The 18,185-nt window shown below is 39.0% G+C and overlaps 1 protein-coding gene across 7 annotated transcripts in view; it reads right to left on the bottom strand.

Annotated features, from left to right (window-relative positions):
* SYNE2 (spectrin repeat containing nuclear envelope protein 2) overlaps positions 1–18,185 on the bottom strand; it is a 325,432-nt gene that overhangs the window by 115,553 nt on the left and 191,694 nt on the right. For all 7 annotated transcript variants that reach the window (XM_070292474.1, XM_070292472.1, XM_070292475.1 and 4 more), the window contains exons 56-61: positions 16,194–16,376; positions 14,717–14,854; positions 8,746–8,931; positions 7,014–7,136; positions 5,659–5,841; positions 2,872–3,003 (exon numbers count right to left, since the gene is read on the bottom strand). In XM_070292474.1, the coding sequence (XP_070148575.1) occupies positions 2,872–3,003; positions 5,659–5,841; positions 7,014–7,136; positions 8,746–8,931; positions 14,717–14,854; positions 16,194–16,376 (945 nt within the window). The remainder of the gene's footprint in view (positions 1–2,871; positions 3,004–5,658; positions 5,842–7,013; positions 7,137–8,745; positions 8,932–14,716; positions 14,855–16,193; positions 16,377–18,185) is intronic.

The following is an 18,185-nucleotide window of genomic DNA, read 5'->3' as shown; positions in this document are numbered from 1 at the left end:
ACCAGCCAGAATCCACAGGGGGTAAAAAACCACACTTTAACAAACTTCCAGAAGATCTGTATGCAGACTAACATTTGGGAACCAGAGAGAAAACGAGGCTAGAAATCTCACACTTTTATTGTCACTTTTGAAGCCTTCTTTAGTTTTACTAAATTCATTTGCTTTTTTTCTTATAGCCAAAGCTTCCTACCATATGGGAATAAATAAGCAGATAAAGGTGCTGTGAAGTGTAATTTGTTATGGGGATGATGAAGAGATGATTCCAAGCTTTATAAGGTTAAAAAATTTGTGTGACTGATATGTGGGAATAAAATGTCATACATGGGCAGTAGAAGTGCAGACGCCCACTGTCTGTCTAAGAGGATTACAGAGTCATAGAATCCTGGATTTGGACATCCTCCTCTCCAGTACTCTGAAAGGCATCATTCAAAGCCTGAACTGTATCAGAAGACAGCCCTGCTCCTTTTTAGCAGAACTTCATGTACTGAAATTTTGTTCCTAACATATTCTTTAAACCCTGTGTTCATTCATTCCTTTTTTCCTCATTTCTCCTTTCCATCCATCTATCCTAGAGACATTGATAGAATCATCATTTTTTTTTTTTTAAGAGACAGAGAAACTCCACCTATGAGTGAAAGTTCTGAAGTCCAGAGAAAGAAGGTGATTCGTCTAGAGCTGCAGCCAGTGACAGAGCACAGACCTGGACTTCTGACACCCAGCCCCCATGACTCCAGTGCTACCGCACACGTTCTGACACCATACCCCTATTCTGTCTGAAGTGAAACTTCTTGCCATTGCTTTGGGAAATGATAACTTAATTCAATCTGAGTTGGCTGTGGTGTGTGTCCCTTTTCAATAAGCACTAAACTTCAGAGGTATAGTGCCTCCCAACAGACATAACACTACAGCCGTGAGAACAGCACTTAGGGAAACAGACCAGTCTCCAGAGCCACTGGCATTACGGAGGCAGAGAAGGGCACAAAGCTGCCGTTCTCAAAGCGGCATCTGCAAACCCCAGGAGGTCTTCACTCTATGAGGTCAAGATCATTTTCATAATAATACCAAAATGTTACTGGCCTTTCTCACTGTGTTGACAGTACATCACACTCACTGTGTGATGTAGTAAAAGCTGCTGCTGCTGCTGCTGCTAAGTCGCTTCAGTCGTGTCCGACTCTGTGCGACCCCAGAGACAGCAATGGTGGGTAAAACTACTGACGTCTGGTAGGAACCAAGGCAGAAACATCAACTGTATTAGCATTACTAGATGCTTCATATCTAGTAATTTAGCATCATACTAAATTTAGTAATTTAGTATCATGAATTTAACTGTACAAAAAGCCAACTTCAGTTAAGAATCCTTGGTAAAGAACATGTATTTTTAATACTCTGTTTGACAAAGTGGGAAGCCTGCATAAAGCACTTCTGTTGTACACCCAAGTTTAATGGTTGAGGAAAAGCACTCCTGTGATTAAGTTTCAAACTGACCTATCCATTTTTTTTTCATGGAATACTATTTTTACTTGAAAAAAAGACAGTTGTTAAACTATACATACATATGTATATAATACACATAAAGATTTTTCTGAAGAGGTAACATCTGTAGATGTTAATAAATGTGAATTCTTTAATATTGGCTACTGGGATGTGTCATCATTTGGAGGATCTACATAACAAGTCAAATACGTGTTTTCCAAATGATCAAGCATGATGCTGTAAAATGATGCATGGCTGGAGATCCATTCCAAGTATAAGACAGACTGATGGATTTTAATGTAAGACTATGAAAGTTCACTGACATGGCTCCAAATTCCATTTCGCAATGAACCTGTGAGTGATTCTACTTGTCAGAGTTTAGTGTTGTTTCAAAGGATGTCCAAAATTATTCAAAAGCATTATTAAAATATTTCTCTTCCAATGTATGTGTCTTTGAGAGGTTGGATCATCTTTATATGCCTCACACAAAACTATATATCTCAAAAGATTGAATGCAGAACCAGGTGAGAATCTAGCTGTCTTCTAGAAAGCCAGATCCTCATTAGATCTGCAAAAATGCAAAACAATGTCACTCTTCTCACTATATTTTTTTCCTGTAAAATATAATTTCCATTAATACTTAAGGGGTTACTATCACTATTTTAAAATAATAGATATATTTACTTTTCTGAACTTTAATATACACAAAAGCTCCTTGGAGTTCTTGAATTTTTTAATGTAAAGGGAAATTTGACACTTTTATAATACTGAATCACTAACACATTGAGTCTGCCTTATTGAGTTCAACACTTAATAGCTTGTGTCATCTTAGACTTCCCTGTACTTCACTTTAGACATTAAAGAATTTGCCTTATGACTTGTAGAAAGAAAGTGGTAAAACCTGGTTTTGAATACCACAGCAACTGCTTGCCTACACCAACTTGATGGCAATAGAGAGGTAACATGCAAACCATTGTACCTGGGCCTGTAGGACATTGTTAATTATGGCATATGGTGAGACTGCTTAGTATATGGAACTCTTTATTACAACAGCATTCAGTCTTTACCTCTAAAGCCCAGCCTGCATCCCTATGTCAGAACGCTAGCTGGGAAGTCAGGTTGTCCAAATACCGTGTGTTATATCAGCTTCTTTGGTACCAGCCAAATGCACCAAGTTGAGGCTAAAGACACTTGAAGAGACTTCCATTATGATAATTATATAATAACCTATTTAATGAAATAGGCATAGAAAGTAATCATATACATCAAATACCTTCAATTGAAAGAGAGAAGTAAGGAATAAACTGTATCATCAAAAATGTTTCTAGATACCAACAGCTTAGAAGTGAATGAACTGCTGGACAAATGAGTGAGACAAATGAAATGAAAGAAACGTACCTGTACTTGTGACAGGTTGGCAGCTGGGTCTGTTGACATATGTTCATGGGAGAATTCAGCTGGATAATTATTTAAGATCTGCTTCAATTTTTCTATTTCTTCATTGCATTCATTTGTCTGTTTTATGACTATCTATAAATAAACCCCCAAGAAGAATCTGTTACAATCCAACAACTAGACCAATGGGTTCCTTTCAATACCTATCCCTGTTCCAAACTCCAATCAATTCTATCAAATACACAACTACACAGTTTTTAATAGGGAATGGTAGTCTAAACACAGAGAACAACATGTGCAAAGCTGGCACCTGACCGACTTGCTCTACTAGATGCCAGAGCACCTTGGGCAATGCTGGGAGTTGAATTAGACATATATTTGCTCTTAAGTTATCCCAGTGTAATGGGCTTATTCTGGGAAGCATTTGATAGCATGTAAACAAAGTGGCAATGGCAGCCCACTCCAGTACTCTTGCCTGGAAAACCCCATGGATGGAGGAACCTGGTAGGCTGCAGTCCATGAGGTCGCTAAGAGTCGGACATGACTGAGCGACTTCACTTTCACTTTTCACTTTCATGCACTGGAGAAGGAAATGGCAGCCCACTCCAGTGTTCTTGCCTGGAGAATCCCAGGGGCCAGGGAGCCTGGTGGGCTGCCGTCTATGGGGTCGCACAGAGTTGGATATGACTGAAGCAACTTAGCAGCAGCAGCAGCAAACAAAGTGACTAAGTTTTATGAAATTACTGATAGTCATGTAAGACATTTAATACATATCCCCTGTCATATTTCTACACAAAGAGGTGACAATCCTAACTGAGAATGGAAAGGACAAGTGATTTGAGAAATGATAGATTTTCCTGGTACAGACACATCCTCACCTGGTACTCTTTGGGATCTGTGATGTATGTTTTTATGGTAAGAGGTTGAGGCTTTAGAGTTTGAAGAATAAGGCAGACCAGAACAATATCTGGAATCTGGTGTTAAGAGCTTGAACCTACCAGTGTGCTAAATGATACAATCAAAGTGTGATGAAAGTCAAAGAAATGGACTTGAAAAGAAAGTCTGGATATTTCCTTGGTATGCTTCACAATGAAACTAAATGCCTTTTGAAACTACAAAGTTTCTGGTCAACACAGAATTCTCCCTTATATTTTCTTTAACATTTAACTATAATTTTAGCCACAGGCTAGAAATGAATAACTATGTTCACTGCACACACCTGTTTCCCAGCCCTCAGTAATGAGCTACATCCCATTACTCCCCTCAAAAGTGATTTGTCTTATTTTCTACAATGAGAGCACTTACAATATCTAACTAGAAATTAAAAGAAATGCACCATATTCTATGATTTTCATTACTATCAGTTTACTTAGCTTTGAAATACCTGAGAAAATATCTGATTTCCACTAACACAATAAGATGGAAAATTTTAGCAGCACAGCTTGATATCTAACTTGGTACAAAACCTAATTTCCTCTTCTATTTCCCCCTTTTATCTTGTGAAGGAGTCATTTTAAAGCATAGTCAGGACTGTTATTTTCTTTTTCTAACCGAGAGACCAATAAAAAACAAAAAGACGAAAAATAGATCAAACTTTCTATCATTGCTTTTTGTTTTCTCTTTATATTATTAAAAAAAAAAAAAGTACATTAAGTGCCAGGTCTTTTTTCTCCCTGTGGATGTTAGGAAATAACGTTACCCAGATCAGTAGCTAGGCCAGAGAGACTGTGAGCTAAGACTCAAACCAGAGATACAATATCCTCAAATCTTAGGAGAACAGTGATCACCAAATGTGAATGAAACTGAAGAGGGAGAAAGAGATAGCAGTTTTCTTTCTATAACCAGGGGATAAGTGGGAAGGAGGAAAAATCACTTTTTCTCCTACCCTGACCCCCTAATCAACAACAGTAGGCAGAATGTGGGAGTCTACCAAGAGGGTTGAAAAGTCCGTGGCTCTTTCAGGAACTTTTTTCCTATAGGAGTGGTTGTTGATATAGGAACACAAACCAAATGGGGTCGCAAAGAGTCGGACACGACTGAGTGACAGAACTGAACTGAACTGAACCAAAGTAAAATGCAATTTCTATCGATTCTTTGGCTTGAGATCAATCAAAATGTAAGAATAAAAAGAAAGCCCTCAGGGAGAGGCTAGAAGATGCCATCAGTTAGAAAGAAGAGACTCTAATATGAAGAATACTACTAGGAGGCTAGAAACCCAAATGTTTGTCTTATTTGTACATAAATTAATCGTAACACATGTTAACTCTGGTATTTTATCAAATCACCTAACCTTGGGACACTAGTCTCCTAACGTGTAAAAATAAAATGGCAAAGTGCCTACTTCACCTGCATCATGTTGGTAATAAAATGAAATGATTAAAAGGAAAGCAACTGAGATGTATAAAGAGATTAGTGTTGGGTCCGTCAGCCTCATGTGACTCCAAGTGCACTATGCAGGGTGACTCTTTTCCCAGAGCATTTTACCCATGTAGATCTTTGATTATTAAAGAACGGAATGAAACAGACCGTAACTATGCTTCAATGTCTTCAACCAGAACAAGGGTAAGAGCTAAGAAAAAATCATGTTAGTTCCATCTGAACAATAAAATACTCTCTTATATCAATGCTGGCTCCTGGATAATAATACTGGAAGAGACCAAAAAGAATCAACACAGGCAGTGTCTTACTGTCGTGGGAATTTGATCGATCCAACCTTTAAAACTGGAAACAAAACCAGCTTTTGCTGAACATTTTCATCCAACAGGCTGGCTGTCATCACAAGCCACTCACCTTTAACAATTCATTTTGTTCCTGAGTCACGTTTTCCAACAGTTTTATGTCTTGTAAAAGCCGATTTGTCCGCTGAAACACAGGCAGAGGTTTCATTCCTGTCTGGGGTAACCTCAGTTCCACTTGGTAAGACACGATTTCAGCAATGGTTTTCTTCATGGGACGTATATTTTCCAGTATCACCTTAGATAAACATGGTACACAAGTGGGGGACAAAAAGGCCACTCTTAAATCAATTAAAAATTAAACTTTTGTCCTTACAGTTTTGAAACAGTTTCTTAGCTCAGGTTGAAAAGAACTAATATTACTTGTGATCTGGTAGTTAGGGGGTCTCAGGAAAGAATGCCCGGGGCAAAAGTACCCTCCAGCACAACATGACGCATTTGGACAGCCTTTCCTTCCTTCTCCCCTCCCACCTCTGTCTGTAGAACCATTGTTTTGCTTTCTGTGTTGTCGCCAGGCAGTGAGCCATGTAAGGTAGGTACTGCCCCCTTACAAACTCTCATAGCAACTGCACCCAGCACAGGGCTTCCCACTAACAGACCCTCAAAAAATGCTTACTGCACTGAAGGGATAACTATCCTGTCAAATTTCTTAAGTCTCAAAAGTATACTTCTATTTCACTTTAATGACATCCTGTCCATAGAAATCTGGATTTACATAGTGAATAAATTACAAGAGCATATTCACTTTACTAAGCATTTCATATACATTATTTCCTCTAATGTTCATAACTGTCCTAGGAGGCAGAGATCAAAACAGGTAAGGAAATTGGGTTCACAGAAGTTAGAAGACCCACATGGGGACACACCACGAAGAAGCAGGGTTGGGATTAGAACCCAGGGCTGCTTGAGCCCAAAGTCCACACTCTTAACTGATAGGCTGAGGGGGAACCAACATCTGCCTGCTGTTCAGTATGTCCCAGCTTCTGCGCTAGAGGCTCTGTACATGTTATAATTGTCCAACATAATCACTGCATTACCACTGCATAGTCATGAAAGCAAATCCAAGAAATATTAACCAATCGTGTAAAGGCAAAGAGGCACAGCAGCTGAGGCTGGAACCCAATTCTCCTGACTCAGAGAGTAAGGAGGCATAAGCTCCTAGACTATTAAACACTTAGGTTTGACTTGAAGGAAAAACTGCCAAACCTTGAAGTTTTAGGAAGAAATTAACTGAAAAAATAACTTATAGGAAAATGATCTTTATACAGAGACCACTATGAATAGGATTTAAAACATGATATTTATAGACATTTTCAACTTGATCTTGTTCTTACTCACATATTATTACATATTTTAAAATAAGCATAATAAGTACTAAGAGAAAAGATTTTTAAACAGGTCTATGCTTACCTCTCCATGCTTAAGATGTTCTTCAGGTGAAAAGTCAAATATCTCTTTGGATAACAGGATAGCTTTGATTTTTGAAACTCTCTTCTCCATTGATTTTACTTCTGTTTCAATGGCAACCACATCCTAGAATTTCATAAACAAAATAACACACTCATGCAGTGTATGTTAATCATCTTTATAAAACACAATTTGTTGCCATTTATTTTCATGTTTAACCAAAACATGTTTGCCACTTGTATCTCTTAAAAATGAACAAAGTGCTTCACAGATAAAGTAGATTGTTTTCAGTAAAAATACTGTTCTGTTAGTAATGGCATGTAACACCACAAACCACTGCATATAGTTGCTGGTTAAAGATCCTCGAGAGGTCAATATTTAATTATTTATGCTATGAGAACAAAAGCAGAATGCATCTGAACCAATTTTAAGTAAATTGTCAATTACGTGCATACTCTTTAGATTTATCTTTGGAATGTGCTCAAACACTTGAATACAAGTGGGTCTAACGTTGAAAAAAAATTCTTACTACTCTAAGTAGAATGATACGGTCACCCTTGGGAAACAAACACACAAGGAGCTAGAAAATTGACAGATTTTCTTGCCAATTCCCTAACTAACTGTTGTTATGTGCAGCATCATTAAAGTACCTTATAACCTACTCAGGTTAATATAAACAATAGATCATTTGTCCAGTGACTATTCTCCTGTCAATGTCAACCTCTAGAACATGGCCAAAACATTAAAGTAAAAATGCTGCAATTTTTGCTATCAAACCCACATATTTAAGAACATGTGCTATAAAACCTACATTTTAAAGTCCACTCACACTGTAAGAGGGCCTTCAGATCTCTAGAGCTTAATGCAAATAAACTGCAGCAAAAATAAGGTATGCTTAATAATGAAGGAAATAGAAAAAACTACATAGAAATTGACAAAGGGTTTCAAATTATAGCAATTTAGAGCCATTCAATACAGGACAAACATAACTCTACAAGCAAATGAAGCAGTAATTATAGTAATTTATAGTGATGTCTTCATATTATGAGAAGTTCAATCATATTGAAATTATTTTCTGCACCTTACATTTAAGAAAGTATATAAAAGTATATAATGCATTTTATGGTAATTTCTGTGAAAAGTTGTAGACACATTTAACAATTTTGGAATAAGAATATTTAACAAGTATGATTCTCTGATGTTACTTAAGTGTATTGCAGGGAATGTAACTGAGAAGTAAAAGGTAAATTATTAAGACTAACTGCATCTGCCTTTGCCGTGTGACTCCGTCCTTAGATAAATGCCTCACACGTTTCAAGCTAAAATAAATAAAATTATTTAAAAGTCCAGTGGCTCATATATAGCATCCCCTCAATAAATATTTGCTATAGGTCACGGAAGTCTTGGGAAGTTGTCTGCTTTAATTCCCTCTTTGCTAATTTGTGCTTTAAAATCAATAATATCTCCTCTCTGACAAAGAAAATACACTGAGCATATTTGACCAAGGTTCCTCCCTTTTAAAAGACCACTTCTGAACTGCGAATGGGGATATGATTTTTTATTGTAGTTTTACTATAGGCCACAAAGTCAAGTATCATTCAAAAAATAACATAAATTAAAAAATATATATCAGATCAATGTGTCTTTGTAGGAACTGATTGGCAGCATAACTCTAATTTACCAAATGAAATAAAAACTTAAAATAAGAAGTTACATCTTTATAGTGCCAACTTACATCAGCCATTTGCTGAATCTGTGGAAGATTTTCTGTGATTCTTTGCTGTAAAGCTGCTACTTGATGACTTAACTCTTGTATGGACTGTGCTAAGTCATCTGTCTCAAAAATCGCTGACAAGTCTTCGAGATCCGTAAAAACTGAATGTAAAAGAGTGTGCTTCTGTTCTGAATCTTCCAAAGCCATCTAGATAACGGAAAACATAAAAAATGAGAGAGAAACATCAAGATATTGGAACAAGGTAATCAATATTTAAAACAGAGGAAATTCTATAACTATGTATGGTGATGGATGTCAACTAGACTTAATGTGAGTGATCATTTTGCAATACATACAAATATTGAATAATTCTATTGGACACCTGAAACTAATAAGTGTTTTATGTGAATTATATCTTAATTAAAAAAAATTAAATCAGAGAAACTCTGGATTTGTCTCAATATTTCAAACTCCTGTTCATTTCTACTTTCGTGATAAAACACTGGAAAAGACTTTGATGCTGGGAAAGATTGAGGGCGGGAGGAGAAGAGGGTGATCGAGGATGAGATAGTTGGATGGCATCACTGACTCAATGGACATGTGCTTAAGCAAACTCCAGGAGATAGTGAAGGACAGGGAAGCCTAGCAGGGTACAGTTCATGGGGTCACAAAGAGTCAGACAGAACTGCACAACAGTGAAACTGAACATTCCTCTCAGTGGCAGTAGTGACTATGGACTGTCTACCCCATTTCAGTGGGCTTGCAGCAGCTATCTTACAGCACCTAGCCCTGCTCCTCCACCATCATTAACAGAATCAGAAACACCTGACCTGTAAGTCCATCCCTCTATACATTTGGAATTAGGGCCAGGAAAGCCATTCAGTTGGCTGATTTGTAATTTTGGGAACATGGGCTTCGGAGAAATATATAAATGAAGCCGAGATGAGAAATGAAGAGGCAGTCCTGTGGCTTGCCAGTTCTGGTGCCAGTCTCCTCCTTCGCCTTACCACATGGAGTCACTGACTTCTGTAAGACAACCCTATATAGCTTGAGGTGACTTGAATAACTTGATACCAAAGAGTTCTAGCTGATAAAACCAAATAAAAATGGAAAACATCCATTTTTAAAGTCTCTCAGTCTCTCTTCCTTATAATTTTTCTTTTTTTCCTTTTAATAATTACAATCATTAACTTTCAAACTTAAGATATCAAAATATCTCAGCCACCTGTTGGAAATGTTCAACCCGATAATGTTGCCTTCGGATAATTTCATAAAAAATAACTGACATGAGAAAGACCATGCAACTAGAAATCTAGTCATTTCCAGACTAGAATCAAGTCTAAAATTAATCAGGTTACTGACTTCATTCAAAATCCCAGCAGAAGAAAACTTTAAGGAAACCAAAACTAAAACCAATGCTTTTTCCAATAATACTATTTACAGTAGCATCAAAAAATACACAGGTATAAATTTAACAATTTAAAGAGAAATTAAAGAAGACCAGAATAAATAGAGAAACATCATGTTCTTAGATAGGAACAGTAAATATGGCTAAGATGTAAATTCTCACCAAACTGATCTAGATTTAAGTCAATCTCACTCAAAATTTCAACAGACCTCTGCACAGATACAGTAGCTGATTCTAAAACTTATATAACTTGTATGGAAATGCAAAAGACTCAGATTAGCCAAAACAAATTTGAAAAAGAAGGACTAAGTTGAAGAATTTATGCTCCCTGATTTCAAGACTTACTACAAAGCTGTAGTAATCAAAGTTGTATCATATTGGTAAAAGAATAGACACATGGATCAACAGAATAAGATGGTCCAGAAACTGACTCACATATATGACAGACAGGTCATTGATTTTCAACAAAGCACTGAAGTAAGTCAAGGGTGAGTCCTTTCAAAATGTGGTGCTAGAACCATTGGCTACCCAAAAAGAATAAAAGTGAACCTTTTATTGAACCTTTTATATGAACCTTCACTTCATAACATACTAAGAGTTAAACCTATAAAATTTCTAGAAGATATGAGGAAATCCTAGTGACCTTGGGTTAGAAGATTTCTTAGATACAATACAAAAGAATAATACATAAATGAAAAAAATATTTATAAATTAGACCCCATCAAAGTAATAACATTTGATCTCTGAAATATAACATTGAGAGAATGAAAAGACAAGCCACAAACTGGGAAAAAATATTTGTAAATTACATTTCTAATAAAGGACTGGATTTTAGAATACTGTATAAATCACTCTTATAATTCAATAATAAAAAGACAGACAACCCAATTTAAAACTGGGCAATAAAGAAAAACTGAACAGACTTCACAAAGGAAGTGTACAAATGACAAGTATACAAATAAATGCTCAAATAAATTAATCATTAGTTATTAAAGAAATGCCATTTAAATCACAATGAGATACCACTACATGTCACTAGCATAAAATATAAAAGACAGAAAATATCAAGCGCTGACAAAAATACATTATAATCAATTAGAACTCATTAGTGGGAATGAAAAGTGGTACAGCCATGTTGGAAAATAATTTGGCAGTTTCTGATCTAGCTAAATACTGTAAGAGCCAGCAATCTGTGAAAACACATGTCCACACAAGGATTTGTAAATCATTGTTTTCAGTAGCTTTGCTCATAGGGATTCCCTGGCGGTTCAGGTGGTAAAGACTCTGCCAGCAATGCAGGAGACCTGGGTTCGATCCTTGAATTGGGAAGATCCCCTGGAGAAGGGAATGGCTACCCACACTCCAGTATTCTTGTTTGGAGAATCCCCACGGACAGAGGAGCCTGGCAGGCTACAGTTCATGGGGTCACAGAGCTGGACACGACTGAACAACTCACACACACACAGGCAGTCCCCACCTCCCGGCACTCATGTCCTTATAATCAGTTCCCTTGAAAGTAGACTGAGCTTACTGATACACTTCTAAGAAGATATGGTGGAAATGATGAGCTGTCACTTCCAAGATTAGATTGTAAGAGACCATTTCTGTCTTGGGAGCTCTTCAATATCTTTTAGATTGTTCATGGTGAAGGAAGCCAGCTGCCACACCATGAGGCAGTCTTGCAGAGAGGTTCATCTGTCTGCGAATGGAAGTGGATCTTCTGAGGCCTGCCAACAACCACGTGGATGCACTTGGAAGTGCATCCTCTGTCTTCCTTCACCCAAACTGAGCCTTCAAATGAGACCACACCCTTGGCTGACACCTTGACTGCATTCTCTTAAGAGGCCTTGAGCCAGAAGCACTCAGGTAAAGCCATGCCTGAATTTCTGACCCACGTGAACTGTGAGATATGAAATGTTTCTTGTTTTAAGCGGATAACTTTAGGAGTAATGAGTTGCACAGCAGTATATGTATATAGCCCCAAACTTGAAACATCCAACTCTCCTATTCAGGGCTCTCATCCAATCTTTTCCAAATCCTACTTTTGCTGCAGGCTACTAAGGGAAGTACAGGGCTTCCTGGTGGCTCAGTGGTAAAGAATCCACTTGCTATTGCAGGAGACCCAGGTTCAATCCCTGGGTTGCAAAGACCCCTGGAGAAGGAAATGGCAACCCACTCCAGTATTCTTGCTTGGGAAATACCATGGACAGAGGAGCCTGGCAGACTACAGTCCATGGGGCTGCAAGAGTTGGACAGGACTTCGTGACTAAAGAACAACAACATTCTACAGTAGGACAAATATTTTCCAAACAGGAACAAAGTGAGGTACTCACATGTAACTATTTATGACTTATCTCCCATTTGGGGATTTACTAGGTTACATTCTGTGGGTATCAGCCTGCATGGCCCCTTGTCCCTACTTCTCCACCAAATAACCTAAATTCTACTCAGTTACAGCTCCTAAACAAAGGCCAGCAAAGAAGGGTGTCCTGAACAGTTTGAGAGACACTTCCACACTTTTACACTGCGTCAGAAGAAGGCAGTAATAGCTCAGCTGTTTTGGGGTGAGTTCATTCTTTTTTTGTGTGTGTGTGTGTGTAGCAGAGTTTTATTAAAGTGAGAAACGGACAGAGAAAGCTTCTGACATAGACATCAGAAGGTAGACGGAGAGTGGCCCACTGAGTTCATTCTTGTACAGTTAAAAAAAAAAAAAACAACTCCTAAGAAGAATTTGAGAAAAAACAAGCATCATTCCCCTCTTCCGTCTTTGCAAAATTCTTGAAAAGGATAAAAATACAGGTGATTTAGAACAAAAAGATGAAGGACTTCCCTGGCTGTTCAGTGGTTAAGACTCTGAGCTTCCAGGATAGAGGACATGGGTTCACTCCTTGGTTGGGGAACTGAGATCCCACATGCCACTCATGGTGCAGCCAAAAATTAATAAGTGATTTGAAATAAAATACAAAGATGGCATGATTTGGATATGCGGACATCAACCCAAGAGGTGGGGGCAGCAATTACAGGCAAGGGTAGAAAGAAACAAGTAGGTGAAAATGCAGTATCTTTGTTACAATTGTTACCATAGGGGAAAAAGTGAGGCAACAAATCTCGAACACCAGGGAGGTATGAAGTCAGCTGTTACTCAGGGACACACTGTGTTACTTAAAAGATATAAAAAAAAGAGCTAGATCAGCTTTTTTTAGAGGTCTGATTACTCTAAAAGCTGTTATAGGATAAACCTTCTCCTAAGAGATTCTTTCTCATGGCTGAATAATACGAGAGAAGGGAAATATCCCTTCACAATAAAGTTTAAGCCAACTCTTGGCATCCAGAAGATTTCTAGCAGTCATGGCCCTGAGTAGGAAAAGACTTTTATTTGTTTTGTCTTTGTAGGTTAGCATGGAAACGCAGGGCATCTGTGGAGCACCAGGAAGGAGATAGGAAATTTAGAATCATGGCGTGCTAGTACTGGAAGGAACGACAGATTAGTTTTCTAATGCTATATAACTAATTACCACAAACTTAGCAGCTTAAAATAAAACAAAATTATTATCTCATTGTTTCCATGGCTTATGAGTCCAGGCTTAGGTGGGTCTCCTCAGCTCAGGATGCCACAAGGCTGCAATCAAGGTGCCATCAGACTGTGAGTTTCTCTGCCAAGTTCATTCTGATTGTTGGTAGAATTTAGCTGTAGGACTGAGATTCTAGTTTTCTTGTGGGCTGTTGACGTTGGAGGCTACCCAAGGGTCCTGGCCTTGGGGTCCTTTCATAGTATACTATGCTATGCACGTGTGCTCAGTTGAGTCCAACTCTTTGCAACCCCATGGACTGTAGTGCACAAGTCTCCTCTGTCCATGGGATTTTTCAGGCAAGAATACTGGGGTAGGCTGCCATTTCCTCCTCCAGGGGATATTCCTGACCCAGGGATTAAACACTTGTCTCTTAAGTCTCCTGCATTGGCAGGTGGGTTCTTTACTACTAGCGCCACCTGGGAAGACCTCTCATGGTATGAGGTCTTACTTATTCAATCTGGCAGGAGAATCTTACTCTAGTCTGTTACCAGGGAGTTTTAAAATCATATATCCATGATCAGTCATGTATTCATGGGAGTGACTATCCCATATACTTATCTATATGCTGTAGCTTAATCAACAGAGTGACTCTCCCATCACATACTCATACTCCTGCCCACACTCAAGAGAGGGGGATTATACAGGTCATGTACACCAGGAAACAGGACTACTGGGAGCTGCCTTGGAATTCTATGATCAAAACCATCACCACCATTCAGTGCCACATTCTCACTTCATGAATGGGGAAAACCATGGCCCATGGAGGACACAGTGACTTATTCAAAAAATCATGACATACTTACGAGGACACAAAGAACTAGATCCTGGTCTCCAAAATCCCTATCTAGAGCCTGCCACTCTCCCAAACTTCCTTCTGCCATTTGGCATGCTTCAGGATAAGGCTGTCTTTTATAGGAAAGACGCGGGGAGGAAAGCGTCACAATGGTCAGGCTAAGCCATTAATCATTATATACATTCTATGACACCCAGCAAACAATGAAAGAACACTCACCTGAAGGGTGCTAGCATGGTGACTCAGTGTCTTTGAAGAGTCATAGTCTGAAGGATCAGCCAGCAAATGACTGGTATTTTCTATCCAAGCCTCAGTACTCTTCAAAAGATCATGATATTCTTCCATCTTAATTGTGGCCTGTGAAAGAGAGGCAGAACCAAACTCAGTCTGATGCCTCCTCCTGAGTCAAATGATTCTTGAATAAAGAATTGGTTGCTGTGAGTCAGCGGTGTCAGGCCTCACAGGGCTCCCCGCTCCTCAGCTGGGCCACTTGCCCACCCCCTCCAGCTTTCAATCCTTCAATCTATAAACTGAATCCCGGCCACAAGTGGGAAGGATTGAAGAAGTGGGAAGGATCCCAACACTACAGGCCTCAGCAAGGGTTCCAAGCTAGCTTTGCAACTGGCCTGGTTCCCATTTTATGCTCCATTCTGAAAACTGGGTTTCCATTTTGTTTTCCTGTACAGGGCCTTGTCCTGCAGCATCTAAGTCCTTCTGAGAGTAGGTTCCTGCCTTGCTCTTGCTAGATCACACGCACAACTCATCCATCATGATCCTTACTTAGAGGGAGGGCGGGGGTGTCTTGTTCCCAAATGATGTTCTCTTTCTGGTTCTCTCCAGGGACATTTGAGATTGCCTGCCTCTTTTACCTCTTGAGAAGTCTAATTCTCACCCAGAATCCTTGTGTGCTCTGGCTTATTTTTTAAGCTTTTTTTTTTTTCATGTGGACCATTTTTAAAGTCCTTATTGAATTTGTTACAATATTGCTTCTGTTTAATATTTTGGTTTTTGGTCACAAGGTATGTGGGATCTTTGCTCCCTGAGCAGGGATCGAACTCACACCCCTTGCACTGGAAGGCAAAGTCTTAACCACTGGACTGCCTGGGAAATCCTATGTGGTCTGACTTTTGGATTCTGGGCTTCCCTGGTGGCTCAGACGGTAAAGCGTCTGTCTGCAATGCAGGAGACCCGGGTTCGATCCCTGGGTTGGGAAGATCCCCTGGAGAAGGAAATGGCAGCCCACTCCAGTATTCTTGCCTGGAAAATCCCATGGACAGCGGAGCCTGGTAGGCTACTGTCCATGGGGTTGCAAAGAGTCAGACACGACTGAGCCACTTCACTTCACTTTATTATCTCATAGTTTCCATGGCTCATGAGTCCAGGCATGGCTTAGGTGGGTCCTCAGCTCAGGATGCCACAAGGCTGCAATCAAGGCCCAATCTTGAGCTTAGGTTTCTCTTCCAAGTTCATTCTCATTGTTGGTAGAATTTAGTTATAGGACTGAGATACCAGTTTCTCCAGCTGCGAAATCTGTCCCCTCGATGACCACTTGAACCTATGGTATGGCTCTAGCCTCAGGTCCTAAAACTGGCAATTCAAGGGAAACCAGCTGCCTCTGAATACGTATTTCTGTTTTAAACCCATCTCACTACTATCACTGGCTCGGTGTAGCTATCATGTATTGTTACAGCCATACCTTGTTTAGCTGTGAGGTTCTAGATTCTGCCCTCTGTGATACTTGCTGATATTGCTGGAAAGGAATCATCAATTTATCCATCCATTCTTGAGCTTGTCCTGGGTCCTGTTCAACAATGTCCTGAACTTCAGAATCCAGCTCATTTAGCTTGGAATGCCAGAGATCAAGCTCATCCCACATTTTCTGCAGACGAAAAGCATAAGTCAGTTCGGATGAAGAATATGTTAATTTCTAAGTTTTCACACAGTGTCTGTACTTGTAAGTGCTTCCCAAACATGACAGAGACAACACTGCAGTCAAAGATTTTCACTTATGCCCAGCAACAGCATGTGACCTGAACTGGAAGACACTTTATCCGAGGTCTCTTAACTCTGCTGCTGCTGCTGCTGCTGCTGCATCGCTTCAGTCGTGTCCGACTCCATGTGACCCCATCGATGGCAGCCCACCAGGCTCCTCCGTCCCTGGGATTCTCCAGGCAAGAATACTGGAGTGGGTTGCCATTTCCTTTTCCAATGCATGCATGCATGCTAAGTTGCCTCAGTCATGTCCAACTCTGTACAACCCTATGGACAGCAGCCCACCAGGCTCCTCCATCCATAGGATTCTCCAGGCAAGAATACTGGAGTGGGCTGCCATTTCCTTCTCCAGCTCTTAACTCTAACTGTATTCATTTCAGTACAAATTAGCTGTAAGGGGGCACAAAGTCCTGGGCATTTTCAGAGATGAATGACACCAAACAAGGTCAACATAACCCTAACCTAATCTTTCCAGAGTGATGAGGTAACATTTTATTTAAAAGGGCTTGGGTAAATACCTGTCTTAGACCAGTATATATATTCTTATAAATGTTAAAAAAATGATAAAAAGAAAATATCTGCTCTGACTCACAGTAATGCAGAGGCAGGAAACTCTAGCCACATGTATTAGTAGCAACTGCCTTTGGTTCAAGAAACCAATAGACTGGATTCAAATGTAGACTTGTCTGGGGTGAGGAAATTTCAAAGGCAACATTCAATTATTACTTAATATCTGCATAAGAGCATAATTTCTAAAAATGGAAAAATCTGGTTAAGTTGCTTATTGAGAACCCAGGATTTTATCCAATGGCAAGCCATATTCTGACCTATTTTTATTTTTAATTTAATTTTTTATCCTTTGACATTACATTTATTTGGTTTAGAGGGAGCTACAAAGCAAAGGCAGGTATGATCGTTTGTGAGCAAATTCTTGTTCACCTTATTTTAAAAGAATATACACACTCTAATGTCTTCTTAAGGAAGAACACATACAACAGGTACAATGATTTCTTTCAATATTTATAATTATTTGCTTCTTTTTACCAAAAGAAACACAATCAGATTAAATTAGAAACTAAAGGAGAGGTTTAACTGCAGGGAGGGAATAGACGGAAGGGGAGTGATAAGAAGTGGGACTCCTCCAAGGATAACTTAAAAAAAATTGAGGTAGAACTGATAACATTTTATTTGTTTTAGGTGTACAGCACAATGGTTCACTATTTCTATTTACTGCAAAATGATTGCCACAATAAGTCTAATTAAAATCCATAATCCTGGGTTTTGGAACCAAAAAAAAAAAAAATCCATCACTATACCTAATTACAAAATTTTTTTCCCCTGTGATAAGGACTTTTAAGATGGATTCTCGTAACTATTTTTAATATTTATTTGGCTGTGCTGGGTCTTTGTTGTGGCATGCAGGATCTTTAGTTGCTTACTTGCAACATGTGAACTTTTAGTTGCAGCATGTGGGATCTAGTCCCCTGACCAGGGATTGAACCCAGGCCCCTGCACTGGGGGCACAAAGTCTTAGCCACTGGACAACCGGAAGTCTCTCTCAGCCCTATTTTTAAAAGTTTCCATTCATAGTAGAATATTTCCTTAAAATGTAAAACAATGTTTTCCACACTCAGGAGTTCACTTAGAAGTTAAGAGGCAGAATATTATGTTTCTATACCATTCTAAAACCTAAGAC

The sequence above is a fragment of the Ovis canadensis genome, chromosome 7 (assembly GCF_042477335.2).
Source record: "Ovis canadensis isolate MfBH-ARS-UI-01 breed Bighorn chromosome 7, ARS-UI_OviCan_v2, whole genome shotgun sequence".
Classification (NCBI taxonomy): Eukaryota; Metazoa; Chordata; class Mammalia; order Artiodactyla; family Bovidae; genus Ovis; species Ovis canadensis.
This window is presented reverse-complemented; position numbering and strand designations above follow the sequence as displayed.